This window comes from Hyperolius riggenbachi, chromosome 4, assembly GCF_040937935.1.
Source record: "Hyperolius riggenbachi isolate aHypRig1 chromosome 4, aHypRig1.pri, whole genome shotgun sequence".
Lineage (NCBI taxonomy): Eukaryota > Metazoa > Chordata > Amphibia > Anura > Hyperoliidae > Hyperolius > Hyperolius riggenbachi.
In genome coordinates this window covers 341,866,628-341,884,961 of record NC_090649.1, presented here as the reverse complement: position 1 = coordinate 341,884,961, position 18,334 = coordinate 341,866,628, and the positions used below count along the sequence as shown (strand labels likewise).

Here is an 18,334-nt window from a genome sequence, read left to right as displayed (position 1 = left end):
GAAAGTAATCCATCAGAGCGTAGGTGTCAAATCTGGTGGTAACTGACCACCTACGAAACTCTGCCGCATAATCCTCGACTGAGCCTCTGCCTTGTCGCAACAGTTTGAGCTTCCGCTCAGAGGTTGCCGCCAGGTCAGGGTCATCGTATATCACTGCCATGGCCTTAAAAAATTCCTCTACCGAGGTCAGAGCTGTATCTGTGGGAGGCAGGTTGTATGCCCAGGACTGGGAATCACCAGTTAACAGGGTTTTAATAAAAATGACCTGTTGGGTCTCAGTCCCCGGGGATCGGGGTCTCAACTCGAAGTATGACAGCACTCTACTCTTAAAATTCCGGAAGTCAGACTTGTGGCCGGAAAATTTGTCTGGTACGGGCATCCGTATGTCATCACTAGGAGGGGATCGCACCGAATCAACTGACGTCTGAAGGGTTTGCACAGAGCCTGTTAGGGCATCAATTAAAGCTTTGTGCTGGCCCAGTGCTTGATGGATAGTATCCACCGAAGTGGCAAGCACAGTCAGAGGGTCAGCGCGTGCGTCCATCTGTTTATTGGTCTTGCGTTCTGTAACGATCGGTGAAGCACAGAGAAGATCTGATTACCGGTGATCTGCAGTATCACTGGGAATACAGATATATACCAGATTATAAGTGATCTGCAGTATCACCGATAATCCGATATACTAGCTAACCTCTGTGCACCTGAGTAGAGTGTAGTGTTTGGTGTAACAGTAACACTTCAAGGACTAGGCCTCAGTGCAGCAAGGAGTACTGCACAGATTCCTTCCGCAGACCTGAGCTCTCCAAGACGGGAGGAGTCAGACTGACAGTAGGAAGGATTGTCTGAAAGTAACCCTCAGGACGAAGGGTCGCTAACAGAGCGAAGAACCGCCTCTAACGGTAAGGTCGGTTCTAGAGGTCAGACAAGCCAGGTCGTACACACACGGACAGATACAGTACAAGATCAGAAGACAAAGGCGGAGTCTAAGTACAGGCAGGGTTCGGCAACGGGGTATCAGATATATCGAGGTACAAAATCAGGAGGCTGAGGCGGAGTCTAGGAACGAGCTGGGGTTCGGCAACAGAGTATCATAAATATCGAGGTACAAGATCAGAGTTCAGGAGGATAGTCAAGGCAGGCAAAGGTCATAGCAGATAATCACAATCAAACTAGTACTTTAGCTATCAACAGAGGTAACAGTAAAAAAGGGCGCAGGAGGCTAGTGGACAAATCGGGCGCCGTCATTCACTCCCATAATAAATATCGTTTAATGGGCGCCCGATAGGAAAAAAGGGCACCGGAGAAAAATAACGTTTTAAAAGCGGCGCCCGGAGACTTAATGTTTTATTACTGCTTCTCATGATTACACATTATTTAATGATTTATACATTTTTTAATATTATTTTTAAACGAAAAACAGTACAATATTTTTTTCAAACATTTTTAAACGAAAAACAGTACAATTTTTTTTTTACATTATTTTTAAACGAAAAAACCGCACAATATGTTTTTGAAACTTTAATAATGCTTATCACAGGGGGGTCTTAGGTTTAGGCACCACCAGGGGGTCTTAGGTTTAGGCACCAACAGGGGGGTCTTAGGTTTAGGCATCAACAGGGGGGTCTAGGAGTTAGGGGTAGGTACAGGGAGGGTTACTTAGTGATTTTTTTTAAACGTTATTATACGTTTCACTATTTAAACGAAAGATTAACGTTTTTACAATTGCCGATTTAATGCACATTATTTTTTTAATATTTAACAAGTTTTATTGAAAGTTTTGTTTTATAGTACAGCAATCAGTGCTAACCGCACTTTATAACATAACATAACATTACATTACATTACATACAACTTTATGCCTCTTATTACTTCTACAGACCTCTATAAACATGTATTGATACATCACGATTCCATCTACTTTGGTCTTTTCTGTTTTCCAGGCGGATGGGGTTGATTCTCCTGGGTTTAAATTGGGGGTGTCTCTGCGGTAGTGCATGGTAGTGTCGCTGTGCATGCCTCTCCTGGTCTGTACCAGCGTACAGGGGGAGGCAGCTATAGAAGGTTCTGAGACTGGTTAACTATTCTGGGCTTCGATTGTCTTGGCTTAGTATTTTGCCTATTGCACTCTGCATTTGTTAACCTTGATGGGTGGGTCTAGCTTGTTGGTCAGGATTTAAGGGGTTGTGAATTTGAATCCTACTAGTCCAGCCGTCTGGGGATTAGTTAACTTAACACACATTAACATACAAACACACATAAAAACAAAAACAAAACAAAAAACAAGATAATAGCTTGACACTGCTGTTGTTGATCTGGTTGTTGTTCTCTAAGTTTATTATTAAGACTATGATTTATGCTGTGTACGGTTATCTGTGGGGTTGTTTGTTTAGGTTTGAAAGGGATGGTAAGTCACCCGCCAGTTTTGGTTTTTACCAGGAGTAAGGATCAGGGCTTTCTTCGGACCTGCTATGGAAGGTAAAGCTTTTTTTTTTTAACCTATTCCCTCTGGCCAGGGGGGTAGGGAGTATGCAGCAGATACTGTGATAAGAGATCTGGACCTTAACCTGTGCTCTAGTAAGATGTTTTGTTCGCAGAGGCATTTCATCTGAGCTAAGGAAGGACTGTCTTCAGATTTCCAGTTTTGGAGGATAAGGGATCTAGCCGCTGCAAGGATATGGAAGGTGATTGGTCTGTGTGCCAGGTCTATCTCTTCCATTCCTATGTTGAGCAGAGCTAATGTCGGAGGTAAATCATTGGATGTGTGTGTAAGAGCTTGTATTAGTGACTGGACTTTTGACCAGAAGGACTTTATTATGGGGCATTCCCACAGAATGTGGGTTAGGGTGCCTACTTGGCCACACTTCCGCCAGCATAGATGCGAGGTGGAGGGGTCAAAGGCTGCTAATTTCCTTGGCGTAATATACCACTTCAGGAAGACTTTCTGTAGAAGTTCCCAATGGGAAATGCATTTGGAAAGTTTGGAGGCTAAGTTAAATGCCGTACGGATCTGCCGGGTGGAGATATTAGTATTTAGTTCTAACTCCCATGATTTTATGTATTTGTTTAGGGCGTTATTACTGTTTTCACCCATAATTAGTTGGTACCATTTTGACATTCCTCCTTTATTAGTGGTTGTATTGTTCAGTAACAGTAGAGTCTTAGATGGTAGTCTAGGGAATTTAGGTTTGTTAGTGGAGGACCAGTGTTTTAGTCTCAGATACGTAAATATCTGATTATTGGGTAGGTTGTATTGCTTTTGTATGTCTGCGAATTCTTTCAGGTGCTCTCCATCCCAAATATCATTTAGTGTATGGATTCCTCTACTTTCCCATTGGGAGAAAGAGATGTCTTTTATTAAAGGGGATACTAGGTCAAGGCCAACTAGAAGGTTTGGGCTCCCGGGGTCATCAGATGATGGGTTCATGCATCTTTGCCATTCTTTAAGGGTCGTTTTTATTGTTTCTGTGTTGAGTTTGGGTGTGGGTAGGCCCATTATGTGATACGATAGTAATGCTCTGAGGGATTGGCCCGCCAAGTGTTGTTCTATTTGTACCCAGTGCTTATATGTCTTGTTGGACCACCAGTAGCGGGCCATATCCAGGATGGTTGCGGAGTAATATCTTTCTAAGTCTGGGACCCCCATTCCTCCGTTATTCTTTGTTAGTGTGAGTGTCGGTATTGCTATCCTTGACTTTTTCCCTGCCCATAGATATTTTGTCAAGATTCTTCTGGCCTCTATGAAGAAGTTCTTTTTCACTACACAAGGGACTGTCCTGAAATAATAAAGTATCTTGGGGAGAGTGAACATTTTAAATGTGTTAAGTCTTCCTGCCCAAGATAATTCGTGTCTCCCTAATGCTTCAGTTTCTTGTTTCATCTTGGCGAGGAGTGGGGTGAAGTTGGCTTTGTATAGTTCCTTGGGGGTATTGGGTATTTGAATGCCTAGATAAGTAATTGACTTTTTGGCCCATGGGTAAGGAAATCTAGATGAAATTTCTTTCTTAAGCCTGTTGGGGATATGTATTGCTAGCATATGCGACTTTGCTTGATTTACTTTATAGTAGGAGACTTCCGCGAAGGTCTGTAGGGCATGAGTTACTGCTTCTAGGGAGTGTAAAGGGTCAGTCAAGGGGAGTATCACGTCGTCGGCAAAGAGGCCAACCTTGTGTTGTATTGCACCAATAGTGACTCCCTTGATCATATGATTGGATCTGATAAATTCTGCTAGGGTCTCCATTATTAATATGAAGATTAGGGGGGATAAAGGACACCCTTGGCGGGTGCCATTACTTATTTGGAATGTTTTAGAAAGAAACCCTGCCGCATTGACCTTCGCAGAAGGGAGGCTGTACAGAGCCATTATTGCATTGAGGATATCCCCTTCAAATCCAAATTTGATTAATGTTTGTTTTAAAAAACCCCAATGGACCCTGTCGAACGCCTTCTCAGCATCCAATGTTAGGAGCAGAGAAGGCGTTCGACCGGAGTCCAGGTTGTCCAGTATATCTATTATTCTTCTCGAACCGTCTCCGGCCACTCTCCCCTTTGTAAACCCCACCTGATCGGGGTTGATCAGGCCGGGTAATATGTCTATTAAGCGTCCTGACAATAATTTGGCATACAATTTAATGTCCGCATTCAACAGGGATATGGGTCTGAAACCAGCAGGATTTGAAGTGTCTTTCCCTTCTTTTGGTAATACACTAATTGTAGCGTGTAGGAATTCCCTCGGGATGGTGCCAGAGGATTTAAAATTGTTGAAAACCTGGGTCAAGTAAGGTGTGATGATCTGGTGAAAGCGATTGTAAAATTCGTTGGTGTACCCATCTGGGCCCGGAGCTTTCCCCCGGGGGGATGATTTGATTATTTTTAGGAGTTCTTGGTGTTGGATGTCTCCGTTCAGGACTTCTAATTGGGAGGGTGACAGTGAAGGGAGTTTAAGGGGGCTTAGAAATTTTTCTATGTTCATTTGGGTGGGTTGGGGTGTTGTGGGGTCAGTATTTAAATTGTATAAATCTTGGTAAAAGTCGCTGAAGATATCTGCAATCTCCTTGGGGTTTAATGCACATTATTTAATGATTTATAACTTTATAAAACATTAATTTTAAACGAAATACAGTACAATACATTTTTAAACGTTATCCATGCTTATCGTTTAAAACCCCGCGCCCTTTTTTCCCAGCGCCCCTTTTTAACGTACGCATCAACAGAATCTAGCTAAGTGTAGGATTACAGCTCCAGCTGGTCCCGGCACACTTATGGATCTGACTACGGATCTGGGTGCTCCCACATATGTGATCGCAACGCCAGACAAAGAGCAAGTGAACAGCCAGCAGTATATATACACAAGGACTACCCCAGGACCTCCCTAATTGCTAGACCAATGAGAGTGGTGGAAAATGTCAGCTGACCTGCCTGGTCAGCTGACTCCCCTCTGGCTGTTATTTAAGCTCTGCCTCATTGCGCGCGCGCGCGTGTCATTCTGAATCTAGGTGGACTATCAGTCCCAGCCACACCAGTACTGTCTTGCAATGTATCTTGTGAACCACGTGCGGGAGCCACCTCCAATGCGGATTCCGCCGCTCTCAATGCGGATTCCACCGCTCTCAATGCGGATTCCGCCTCTCTGCCTAAGCGGCATGCGGCGGTTTTTCCGCGTTGTGACGTTCTGCTGGACGCGGAAACAGCCGCCTCACCTTGAGAGACGGCGGCTTTTCCACGTTTCCTCACACCCCTTCACCGAGAAACGTAAAAGTATTATACTGGGTGGTCAAAGTTTTGAGATCAAGGACTTTATTACCTGCAGTACGAAATATGTGGTGTGTGCAATCTATTGCACCTGTGGTAGATTTTATATAGGGATAACTACCAGAGAGATGAGAGAAAGGCTCCAGGAACATAAGAGGTCTATTGGTTCAAGACACGGCTGTCCGAGGGTGATAGAACATTTCAATGAGAGTCATGGTGGAGATGTTACAGCAATGAAAATTGTGGGTCTGTGTACTGTGAAACCCCTAGCTAGGGGTGGTAATAGAATTAAAGTACTTTTGCAGAGGGAGGCAAAAATTATTGCTGTGACAAATGCGGTAGGGAATTTAGGATTAAATGATAAAAATGAGTTAAGTTGTTTTTTGGAGCCCTATTGACTCTCTCTGGTTGTCATCCAATATATTTTTTTGAATTTTTCTGGATTATTTTGATTTTTGGCTAATGGACGGACTTATTTACTGTACAGTGTAGTGTTAGTAGATTATAAGTCTTGCCTTTCTGGGTTGCCCTGTTCTCTTTTCTTTTTCTCCTCTCCCACCCCCTTACAGGGGATTCTATGGTGTAATATGGGGTAGGTTACTGTATGATATAATGCATGCTCCCCGCATCTTCTGCACTAGTTTCTGTGCTTCTTTTAAATGCTAGTGATGGGTATACTGTTAGACGCTGTGTCCACTTGCACACTGGCCTCCTTGTATTTGACTGTATTATGTGGAAGATCCCTTCCTCCTATGGGCAATGTGTGCCTGTTGTTGCCATAGCCACCCAGCGGGTGGAGTGAATTGGGACGCGTTGGGAGTCCGTACAAAAAGCCGCATGTATCACTCGTATTTTGCGGCCAATGATTGGTTGATCCTTGTCCCGCCCCCCGTAGGGATAGGCGCATCCTGGCGCTACTTAGAATATACACAAAGTGCCCGATTGGAGGATGGGAGACCCTTCACATACGGTGGGAGGAGCGGGCGGTGACGTCAGAAGCGCGGCTTGGATACATAGTGCGGCCATTATTCAACGCAGTCACCGACCTCTGTGCACCCCCGCAAACACTTCTGATGAAACAACGCTTGTTGTGAAACAGCTGTCAGGTAGGGGGGAGCGCTCTCCATCAGGGGCCTCCTCTGGTTTTTATCATCTGCTGCCAATAAATTGGTTTTATGGCAACACGAGCATTGGTGCCCGCCTTCTCCATTTTTTCCTTGTTGATGTAAAGTTATGCTATGGCGGTTGCACAGTGTATGTGAGCCTATGGAAGCCTCTTAAATATATTTGCTGCTGGTCATTTACAAGGCTGAAGTGCTAGTCATTCCTTCTTTTTGTGGAAAATGCTAAGGATACGATTGATACCCTGAAAGGAAAACAAGCACATGTCCCTGCAATGAATGTAACAAAAAGGTTTGGCCACTTTGGAGATCTCCATGGTTAGCCAGCCCGCTCCCCTTTAATGCTCTCCTATTCGTTGTCTCAAAACGTTGGGTTGTACACCTGACATATTGTAAACGACAGGCCAAACATGATATCAAATAAATAAGGGACTGAGTGGCAAAATTTATATTCTGTTTCATAGGGAAAGTTCTGCCGTTCGACAACAAGGTACAGTAATGTAACGTGTTGGCTGATGAACCGTACAATTATCACAGGTGGAAAATCCACATTTGTAGGAACCTACAGTAGTGAGCCAGCAAGGCCAATGGGTACGGGTGGAAAATAAACTGTGGGAGAGGAGGTTCCCTAATGTAGGGGCCCTCCTACTTGCAAATGTGACCTCCTGCTTAAGGATGGTATTAAGACTCTCATCAGCCTGCAAACCACTTTTCAGTCCCCTAAACAGGGTACCCGTTAGTTTAAACCCAAGCCGACCAAAAAGGTTACTTCTAGTTCACCTGAAACTTCCGACTCTCAGTCGGAGTTGTCTGATGGGTTTGTGGTTTCCTCTCGTGGAGCTATAGGTGGTATTGATACCACCACTAATTTATACCTCGGTGAGAACCGAGGTATAAAACACAAAGGGCCATATGCAATTGCCTTTTTCACCTGAGTTTTCTCCTAGGAGATAATTTTTCACCTTCAATTTAAAATAACTTTCCAGCACTTTTCAACTTAAAAAGTACCAAAAAGTAGGTTAGAAAGTACTATTAAAATTATTTTGAGCATTTTTTTGCTTGCTGGTGGCTTAAAATAAATTTTATTGGCAAATTTAAAATTATCACCTAGGAGAAAACTCAGGTGAAAAAGTGAATTGCATATGGGCCAAAAAGTTTAATCCTGTGTTCTCCACACATATTTCCCATACGGCGATCAATTTATCTGCAGCGATTCTGACCCCCTCTGAGCTAACATTACTTTCATGAGGACTTTCTTATACCCCAACCTTTCATTTTGATGTGTTCTCTACACTTTTGGATGTTAACAAATTTGTGAGATCCCTTCTTCTAAAGGAAGCATTTCCTGGATTTACGGGTGAGTGATAGTGGTGCCGTTAATGGCAATGAGTGTTTGCCCTTACCTGACATAAGAAACTTTAGGGATACCAAGTCTCTATTATCCTTGGAGCAATTGCTCACAGAGACGGTGCCCCTGGTTTCTGAAGGATGATGTTAGGCCTACCTCTATCCATAATCCAGTATTTTACCCTATCACTGCTCATAGTCCTCTGGCTGCTGTGTTGGTGCTGCTTGCCCGTCTTCATCTCGCTTCCTGTGTCTTGAGACCCGGCACATGTTACACATGACAGGATGTGCCTGGTCTCACGACCCAGGAAGTGGGATGGAGATGGGCAAGCAGCTCCAGCGCAGCAGCCGGGACAGGTGGACTGAAAATGCTGCAATCGTGCTGGGGCCCGCTTGAGAAAGTGCACTTAGAGCGGAACAATTGTGGGGGAGGTCGGAGGAGGTCCGGCAGCATGGGGGGCCTGGCGGTGCAAATCCAAAAGTATGCAAATGTTAAGGGGGTTGCTGGGGGATAAGGGCCCCAGGTTACCTTTGCCCCAGGGCCCCATCGGAGGTTAAACCGACCCTGCCTCCCAGCACTCTCATTCTGTTCCCCAGCACTCACACTCAGCACCACCATCATTTTGCTCCCCAAGCACACTAACTCTGCTAAGCACCATCCTCACTATGTCCATAATTAGGCACAGTCTGAAAAGGATGCTGCCTGACTAAAGCAAGGCACGGGAATTCAATAGGGGTCATTACCAACCTAAAGGCGCATTTAGGGGCTAATGCCTACTTAAATAGGTACTTTGTCTACCTAGAGAAGAGTACCGACGACCTAGAAGGGACACTAGAAATGAAATTATTGTATTTTAGTAATTGTTTTAGTCAAGGGGTGACTCGAAAAAATGTCTGAGTCATCAAGTGTTCCTTGACCTGATAAAGTTTGAGAACCACTGGCCACAGGGTCCGGGGGTTAAGTGTACACACTAGTGATATATACTTAAGAATGCCTTGCATATCCACTATATCAGAATCAGAATCAATTTATTTTTCGCCAAGTAAGTTTGCACCTACAAGGAATTTGTCTTGGCAGTTGCTTAACAAACACAAACAAAAACAATACAAGGACAGACAGTGTGAATATTACAAGTTAAGGACATTATAAGTATAGTGGCAGTAAGCAATGTGAGAATTGTTCATGTTTAGTTCTGTGCTGATTACTTTCAGTCCTAGCAGCTCTAACGTGGTTCAGCATTAAGTATGGCTACCGCTTGAGGAAAAAAACTGTTCCTGTGTCTAGAGGTTTTGGTAGCAATTGACCGGAATCTTACTCCTGAAGGCATGCGCTGGAAGATGGAGTGAGCTGGGTGAGAGGGGTCAGAGGCAATTTTGGTTGCTCTCTTTCTGCACCTGCTAGTGTAAAGATCCTGCAGGGAAGGTAAGCTACAGCCAATTATCCTTTCTGCTGATCGGATGATGCGCTGCAGCCTCCCCTTTTCTAGTGCTGAGCAGGAGCCGAACCATACAGTCATAGATGATGTTATGGTGGATTCGATGATTGCAGTGTAGAACTGCACCATTAGATTTTGAGGTAGGCCAAACTTTTTCAGCTGCCGTAGATTGTACATTCTCTGTTGTGCTTTCTTGACAATAGTGGCAGTGTTGTTGTCCCATTTTAAGTCGTTTGAGACCATGGACCCAAGAAACTTGAATGACTCTACTTGGGTTATTGTGGATCCATTTATGGTTAAGGGGAGGTGCTGGGGGGGAGATCTCCTAAAGTCTATTATCATCTCCATGGTTTTGAGAGCATTTAGTTCCAAGCTGTTGCTGCTGCACCAGGAGGAAAGCTGTCCCACCACATGCCTGTATGCAGACTCATCCCCGTTTTGAATGAGACCAACAACTGTTGCGTAGTCTGCAAACTTCAGAACCTTAACAGATGGATCTGTGGAGATGCAGTCATTGGTGTAAAGTGAGTACAGCAGTGGGGAAAGCACACAGCCCTGGGGTGCACCAGTACTGACTGTCAGAGAGCTTGATGTGAGTTTACCAAGTCTAACACGCTGTCTTCTGTCGGTTAAGAAGTCGGTTATCCATTTGCAGAGGGATTCAGGTATGTGTAGCTGGGAGAGCTTGCTGTGCAGCAGTGATGGAATTATGGTATTAAATGCAGAGCTGAAATCTATAAATAAAATCCTGGTGTAGGTTCCTGGGATATCTAAATGCTGTAGTACATAATGCATACACATGTTCACGGCATCGTTTGCGGATCTGTTAGTCCTGTAGGCAAATTGCAAAGAGTCCAGCAGGGGAACTGTGATGGATTTCAGATAAGTCATTACAGTTTTTCAAATGCTTTCATGACCAGTGATGTCAGGGCAACAGGCCTGTAATCATTTAAACATGTAGGTTTTGGTTTTTTTTGAATTGGTACAATAGTTGAGCTTTTAAAGCAGGCAGGAACAATTGAGAGTTCTAGAGATGCTTTGAATATGTCTGTAAATACAGGCGCTAATTTGTCGGCACAGAGATTCAAGCATTTCGCAGACACAGCGTCTGGTCCCATTGCTTTCCTGGTGTTTTGTTTTTTAAAGAGTCTATTTACATCTGATTGGCATATTGTTAGAGCATGCACATCTGGGGACAGGTTAGCAGATTGTGTCTGGCCTGCTGTGTTGTGTACATACTGAGGCACTGCAGGGGGTGGAGATGATGGCTAGTAGGAGGAGTGCTCAGTTTGCCTGTGGCAGAGATGCAAATTGACTTGTTGTGTTTGGCTTTTGTTGGTAGTGTCAAACCTGCAATAAAATGTATTCAGTTCATTTGCAAGCTGCAGGGAGTGCTTAGTGTATATATTGTATATCCCTGATTACAACTACTAGTCCAGTGTATGGTTTGCTTTTGTAGTTGCATATTTCCTTATTTTTATTTTGACAGCCTGGTTTTATTTGCATTGTTTCCAGTGCATGAAGTCAATGTACGCAGAAGCGTAGCTAGGGCTTTCAGCGCCCGGAGAAAAAAAGACTATTAATGCACCCTCTAAGGAGGGACCTGTCCACAAAAAAGGGGCGTGACCACACAACAGGATGTGGGCGTGGTAACGGGTGAGGCCAAATATACATGACCTTAGCAGTGGTGTAAAAGGTCTGTAAAAGGAAAGTTTGAGCTCTGCCATAGTGTTTCCCCCCAAAATACATGTAATCTGACAGCATTTCATCAAAAATGCATGTAATTTGGCAGAGGTTCCTCCAAAATACAGATAATATAGCAATGGTTCCCCCAAAATAAACATAATCTGGCTGCAGTGGTTCCCCCAACATACATATAATCTGGCAGCTGTTCCCCAAAATACACTTAACCTGGCAGCAGCGGTTCCCCAAAAATACAGTTAATCTGGCAGCAGTTCCCCCAAAATAGGTGCTCCCAGTATAGGTAACCAGGTCTATAGGTGTCCCAGTGGAAGTAACCAGGCCTTTAGATGTCCCCAATATAGGTAAGCCAGGTGTATAGATGTCCCCAGTATAGGTAAGCCAGGTGTATAGATGTCCCCCAGGCAGCAAGGTGGCGTAGTGGTTAGTGCTCTTGCCTTGCAGCGCTGGGTTCCCGGTTCGAATTACAGCCAGGTCAACATCTGCAAGGAGTTTGTATGTTCTCCCTGTGTCTGCATGGGTTTCCTCCAGGCACTCCGATTTCCTCCCACATCCCAAAAACATACAGACAAGTTAATTGGCTTCCCCGTAAAAAATTAGCCCTAGACTACACTACATGATACATACATAGACATACGACTATGGTAGGGATTAGATTGTGAGCTCCTCTGAGGGACAGCTAGTGACAAGACTATATTCTCTGTACAGCGCTGCGTAAGATGTCGGCGCTATATAAATACTAAATAATAATAATAATAATGTAGCCAGGGGTATAGTAGTCCCCAGAATAGGTAGCCAGGGGTATAGATGTCCCCAGAATAGGTAGCCAGGGGTTTTAGATGTCCCCAGTATATGTAGCCACGTGTATAAATGTACCCAGTATATGTAGCCAGGGGTATAGATGTCCCCAGTGTATGTAGCCAGGTGTATAAATGTCCCCTGTATAGGTAGCCAGGGGTATAGATGTCCCCAGTATATGTAGCCAGGTGTATAAATGTCCCCAGTATAGGTAGCCAGGGGTATACAGTACAGACCAAAAGTTTGGACACACCTTCTCATTCAAAGAGTTTTCTTTATTTTCATGACTATGAACATTGTAGATTCACACGGAAGGCATCCAAACTATGAATTAACACATGTGAAAGTATAGTCTATTCAGTAGGACTGTCAGCTGTGTATCCACTTCTCCACAACGCAACTGATGGTCCCAACCCCATTTATAAGCATGGGTGCTCGGATACCCCTTTTCAAAATCCGAATTGATCAGGATACCCAGATATCCGGATCAGATATTCAAATCTGATCGTTCAGATATCTGTGTTCATGCGGATATCCGAACGCATTATCCGGGCTATCCGGGTGGATTCGGATATCCGGATAGAAAAAACGGAAGTGCCGTTTAAATTGCTTTAAAAACGCTTTTTTAGGGTAAATGAGGCATGTAGCATCATTATTTTTTAAAGGGGAACACTAATTGATGATGTGGGGACCCCCCCCCCCCCCCAAAAAAAAAAAAAAAATTAACATTAGGCCTGTTCCAGACAGCGGTCGTGCAGCCCACATTGTGTACAAAGTCCAACCGCACAACTGGGACATGACAGTTTTCAGCCAAGATACCTCCAAAAAAGTATGCAGCAATTGTGTTTTGGGTTAAATATAGGTGGTATCAGTGGCCTGTGGCACCCTGGCCTGGCGGTGGGAGCTGCACAGGCAGCAGGAGCAGGGCAATGCAGCAGCAGCAGCAGGTGTAACGTGTGCCAGGAGCATGCCGGACGTGGCACGTGGCAATTGGCACTTAGCACGTGTCACTTGGCACGTGTCACGTGGAACTTGGCACATGTCACTTGGCACGTGTCACTTGGCACGTGTCACTTGCCAAGTGTCACGTGCCGAGTGACAGTCAGACAGCAGAGGAGAAGACACTAGTGCACACTAACTGTCACACTGGCAATAATGTAGTTATAGTAGTGAAGGGGTTAATCATTGAACAGCTTATCACTGTGTACAGCCCTTGCTAGGCCCAGCAGCACTGGAGCACACAATCTGACTGTCAAGCTATGACATAAATCAAGCTAATTAACGATTTAACAATAGTGTAGTGATAGTGAAGGGGTTAATCACTGAACAGCTTTAGGTTTATAACTGTGTACAGCCCTTGCTAGGCCACCAGCACTGGAGCATGTCTCTCAGTGAGCATTCAGCAAGCTAAGACGATATGTCTCATCATGGCAGCCCTCCTTATTATACAGGGGGGCTGGCCAGTGTTCCTTTCTGTGATTGGGTGCCAGGGTTTAGGCTGGGAGCCCTCTGATTGGCTCAATGAAGTCAGGTGGGGCTGGCCAGGGTTCCCCTCTATGATTGGTTGCTAGGGCTTTTGCTGAGAGCCCTCTGATTGGCCCCAGGACGTCATCTCCTTAGTTACAGTATTTCGGATCTGGATATCCGCAATATCCGCGTTATGCGGCCAAATATCCACAGATAGCTATCCGGATTTTTTAAAATATCCAGAATCTGAATCCGAATCGGATAGCGGAAAAAAGTTCAGATATCCAGGTTACCCGGATATCCAGAATCCGGATGAGCATCCCTGTTTATAAGGCAAAAAAATCCCACTTATTAAACCTGACATGGCACACCTGTGAAGTGAAAACCATTTCAGGTGACTACCTCTTGAAGCTCATCAAGAGAATGCCAAGAGTGTGCAAAGCAGTAATCAAAGCAAAAGGTGGCTTACTTTGAAGAACCGAGAATATTACATATTTTCAGTTGTTTCATACTTTTTGGTTATGTACTATACTTCCACATGTGTTAATTCATAGTTTGGATGCCTTCAGTGTGAATCTACAATGTTCATAGTCATGAATATAAAGAAAACTCTTTGAATGAGAAGGTGTGTCCAAACTTTTGGTCTGTACTGTAGATGTCCCCAGTATATATAACCAGGTGTATAAATGCCCCCAGTATAGGTAGCCAGGGGTATAGATGCCCCCAGTATATGTATCCAGGTGTATAAATGTCCCCAGTATAGGTGGCCAGGGGTATAGATGTCCCCAGTATAGGTAGCCAGGGGTATAGATGTCCCCAGTATAGGTAGCCAGGCGTATAGCTGTCCCCAGTATAGGTAGCCAGGGGTATAGATGTCCCCAGTATATGTAGCTAGGCGTATAGCTGTTCCCAGTATATGTAGCCAGGGATATAGGTGTCCCCAGAATAAGTAGGCAGGTCTATAGTAGTCCCCAGAATAGGTAGCCAGGTGTCCCCCCAGCAGGAGATATGGCAGTGCAGAGAAGGGGAAACGGTAGGCACAGCAGCGGGGAAGGAGGGACGTCTCCCCCCCTTCCCTCACCTTGGGGCTCCCCCTCCCTCGCTCTCCCCTCCAGATATGAGCGGCTGGCAGTGGGCGGCGGCAGAACACTTCCTATTCCCGGCGCGGGAGGGAGATCTGTGTGCCGCTACTCTGGTCTAGACTAGACCAGAGTAGCGGCGCACAGATCTCTCTACCGCGCCAGGAATAGGAAATGTTCTGCCGCCTGCTGCTGTGCCTACCGCTTCCCCATCTCTGTGCTGGTAAATAAGAAACAAAAAAAACACCTCTCGGTCACGGCTGGGCGCCACTAGGGACCCAGTGCCCGGGGGCATATGACCTACCCCGCCCCCCCCCCCAAGCTACGCCCCTGAATATATGTTTTGATGCCACTTGCTTAATTTGTGTTTACTATTGCATTAAAGAAAACCTGTAATAAAAAAATCCCTCTGGAGATACTTACCTTGGGAAGGGGAAGCCTCTGGATCCTAAGGAGGTTTCCCCCGTCCTCCTCCGTGCCTCCGTTAGCCTACCCGGGTCCCCCGAAATGTGGCAATGTAAATATTTACCTATCTAGGAGCCAGCACAGGCGTACTAGCGGCTTTTCGTTCGGGTAAGGCGAAAACAGTTGAACACAATCGATCCGCTCTACTGCGTAGACCTGAGTCCTTTTGTGCCTGCGCAGTAGAGCGGATACGATCAAGTTTGGCTATTTCTGCCTTACCCAAAGGAAGAGCAGCTACTGTGCCTGCACTGGATCCTAGAGAGGTAAATAAATCTCTGCTTCTCAGGCTTGTTGGGGGAGGATTGCAGGAAGCTTTGGGGCAGCCAGCGCTGGATTGCCTGAAGCTACAGGGATGGGGGAAACCTCATTGGGACCCTGAGGCTTCCCCCTCCCGAAGTAAGTACCTCCCCAGAGGATGTTTTTTTTATATTACAGGGTCTCTTTAAACCTTTATGATATTTTCCTTATCTCTGGTCTGAGTCTCTGTGTATTTCCACAATAGTGACAAACCTGAATTTCTTGCAATTCTGATGAACTACACGTGATGTTAAACATTGCCAGTGCATAGGGAGCATAACACGTAGGCTCTACATCTGGGCCTACGACCTTGGTCTATAACATGTGCCTGATCTCAGAGTCTTTTCGTATTAAAAAACGGCACTAGACAGGGGTGTCCTCTCTCTCTGCTCCTATTCACTCTGCATCACACCTCTGGAATTGCTGGGTAGGTGTTCCCAGAAAATTGCAGGTGTATCTGTGGGTGGAAGGGAATTCAAGGTGGCACTATTCACAGTCACAGACAACACTGTTTTCTCCCTTACTAATCCACACACCTCCTTCCCAAATCTGTGTAAGTTAATTGATGGTTTATGCTTAGTGTCAGGCTTCAGGATCAACCAATCTAAATCAGTAGCTTTGATGGTTGCATTGTCCACTGTGCAACAGCTCTCACTGGCTTCCATGTTTAACTTTAAAATACAGAGTAAGGGTTTGAAATACAAGTTTTTTTTGCCCTTTATCACTCAACTTTATGCTGCCAATTACACTCCTTTGTTGACTAAACTTTATAGCCACCAGAGTTAATGGAATAGGTATCGTATTTCTTTAACAGGCAGGACCAACGCGGTAAAGATGATGGCCCTGCCTAAGCACCTTTATCTGTTCCGCTCCAACCCAGTTAGAATTTCAAGACTTGATCTAAAAAACTCCAGTCCCACTTCATGAGTTTTATCTGGGCAGGTACAACCCTAATAATAAGCTCCCATTATTTGTCCAGAGATAAGCTTGGGGAGGGGGGCTGGGAGCCCCTAAGCTGCTACAATACTTTTATACTTCCCATCTTGCCCAATTGGCATAATGGTCTGCTGCATGTGGAACAACCAGATAGGTTGACCTTGAGGCCCCACTAATTTCTCCCTTCTCCATATCCTCACTGCTTTGGAGAAAAAGACTTATGTTGACCACATCCAAGCCTCTAGCTCTAATTGAGTAGTCATTGATCATATGGAGATCCTAACAGAAGGCCCTTGGTTTACTTAGACTGTGCTCACTGGAGGAATCTCTTCTAGTGAACAGGGATTTCCCCTTAGACTGTGATGTCTCCTGCTGGACCACTTGATGGTCTCAAGGGGCGGTCACCTTACTAGGTCTAATTCATGAGGGTGCTGTCCTCTCCTTGCAGGACCCCTTCACTTCTCTTCTCTTTTAGTAGGAGGGCTTTTTGCTCCATGTTAGCTCCCTATACTTCCCTAGTGGTTCTGGATCACCCATCTGGGGATTCTGCACTCCTGACTTGTGGAATCAATGCCTACACACACAAGGGCTGTTTCTGAAGTATATCAGGGACCTACACAATATTAGGCAGTTGGTTTAAATGTTTTTGTTTTACAAATCAGACCACATAATTCAGTAAACAAAGTAACTGATATTGAAAAATGTAGATATAAATCAGATACATCTATTGGTACATTAAAATAGCATATTTACCAACTTACTTCATCTCTACTCCAAGTTTTTCTTCTAGTGATAACTTGAGGTTCACAGCTTTCTTTATGTTGGGATTTTGAATCATTTGAACGCAAACTAGACTGTGATCTGGATGGATTTAGAGGAGGAATCTTTCTGAAGTTAAGGCTTTCATCAAAAACACGATCCACAAGCTGTAAGTAAAAAAAGTGAAAGAACACTCAAAAGATAATATACAGACTTAAAATGTTTCTATACTTACACTAAAATGCCTTAAAGGACCACTCCAACAAAAAAGTAAGCAGTTAAAATCTAACAGAACTGACAGGTTTTGGACTAGTCCGTGTCCTCATGGGGGATCATCAGGGTTTTCTTTGTTTTCAAAAGCATTTCCTGAACAACTTCCAAAACAGTAAGATACCAGCCAGCCCCTCTACTCACTTGCACACTATTTTGTCAGGTAAACTTAGCAACTGATGCTCTGGAAATGCTTTAGAAAACTAAGAAAACCCAGAGAATCCCCCATGAGGAGATGGACTACTCCAAAACCTGTCGGTTCTGTCAGATTTTCATTGCTTACTTTTTTTTCATTGCAGTGGTCCTTAAAACTCCGCCTGTAATCAGTAATGTAATATACTTGCATCATTGATTTTAGTAGCTACAGAGTGTGCTGACCCCTTTATTCAAAATGGTTTCCACATGGTTATCCCCCTTTCATTGGCTGTAAATTTTCTCTCTACACTTTTTATCATATGCATGCAGATGATACCGGTATGAGTATCATCAAACACTGAGTACTGAGCAAGAGCTAGCAATGTCATATTTGTAAATGTAAGCAAAAGCTGTGACATGATTGTACTGTATAAAAGACAAAAAAACAGCCATTAAAATATACAGCATTATTGATCAAAGCCTCATTTCAAAAGTATTAAAGAACAAATCAGGTTAGATACTTGACTATGTAGAAGGAAGGCTCTGGATACCATAGAGCATTCCTGGTCCTTGCTCCAACATGACGTTCCGACACTGTCCCTAGTTGAATTTATGTGCCCGGCTGTGTCTTCAGTACTCCTTGGCAGCATTTGGAGGTGTTTATGTGCCCAAGTGCTTCCAAAGACGGGCACATCCTTGCTGCGCATCCGTGAATCCAGACTCACACGTGTGCAGTACAGATCCACTCGTCTTCAGAAGTACTCCAGGACACGAG

General features: G+C 44.6%; 1 protein-coding gene across 4 annotated transcripts in view; it reads right to left on the bottom strand.

The window, feature by feature from the left end:
• CEP170 (centrosomal protein 170) overlaps positions 1-18,334 on the bottom strand; it is a 771,544-nt gene that overhangs the window by 120,323 nt on the left and 632,887 nt on the right. For 3 of the 4 annotated variants that reach the window (XM_068231897.1, XM_068231898.1, XM_068231899.1), the window contains one exon: positions 17,157-17,321. In XM_068231897.1, coding sequence (XP_068087998.1) covers positions 17,157-17,321 — 165 coding nt within the window. Of the gene's footprint in view, positions 1-17,156; positions 17,322-18,334 lie in introns of those variants that run through there. The other variant, XM_068231900.1, reaches the window with a different exon arrangement.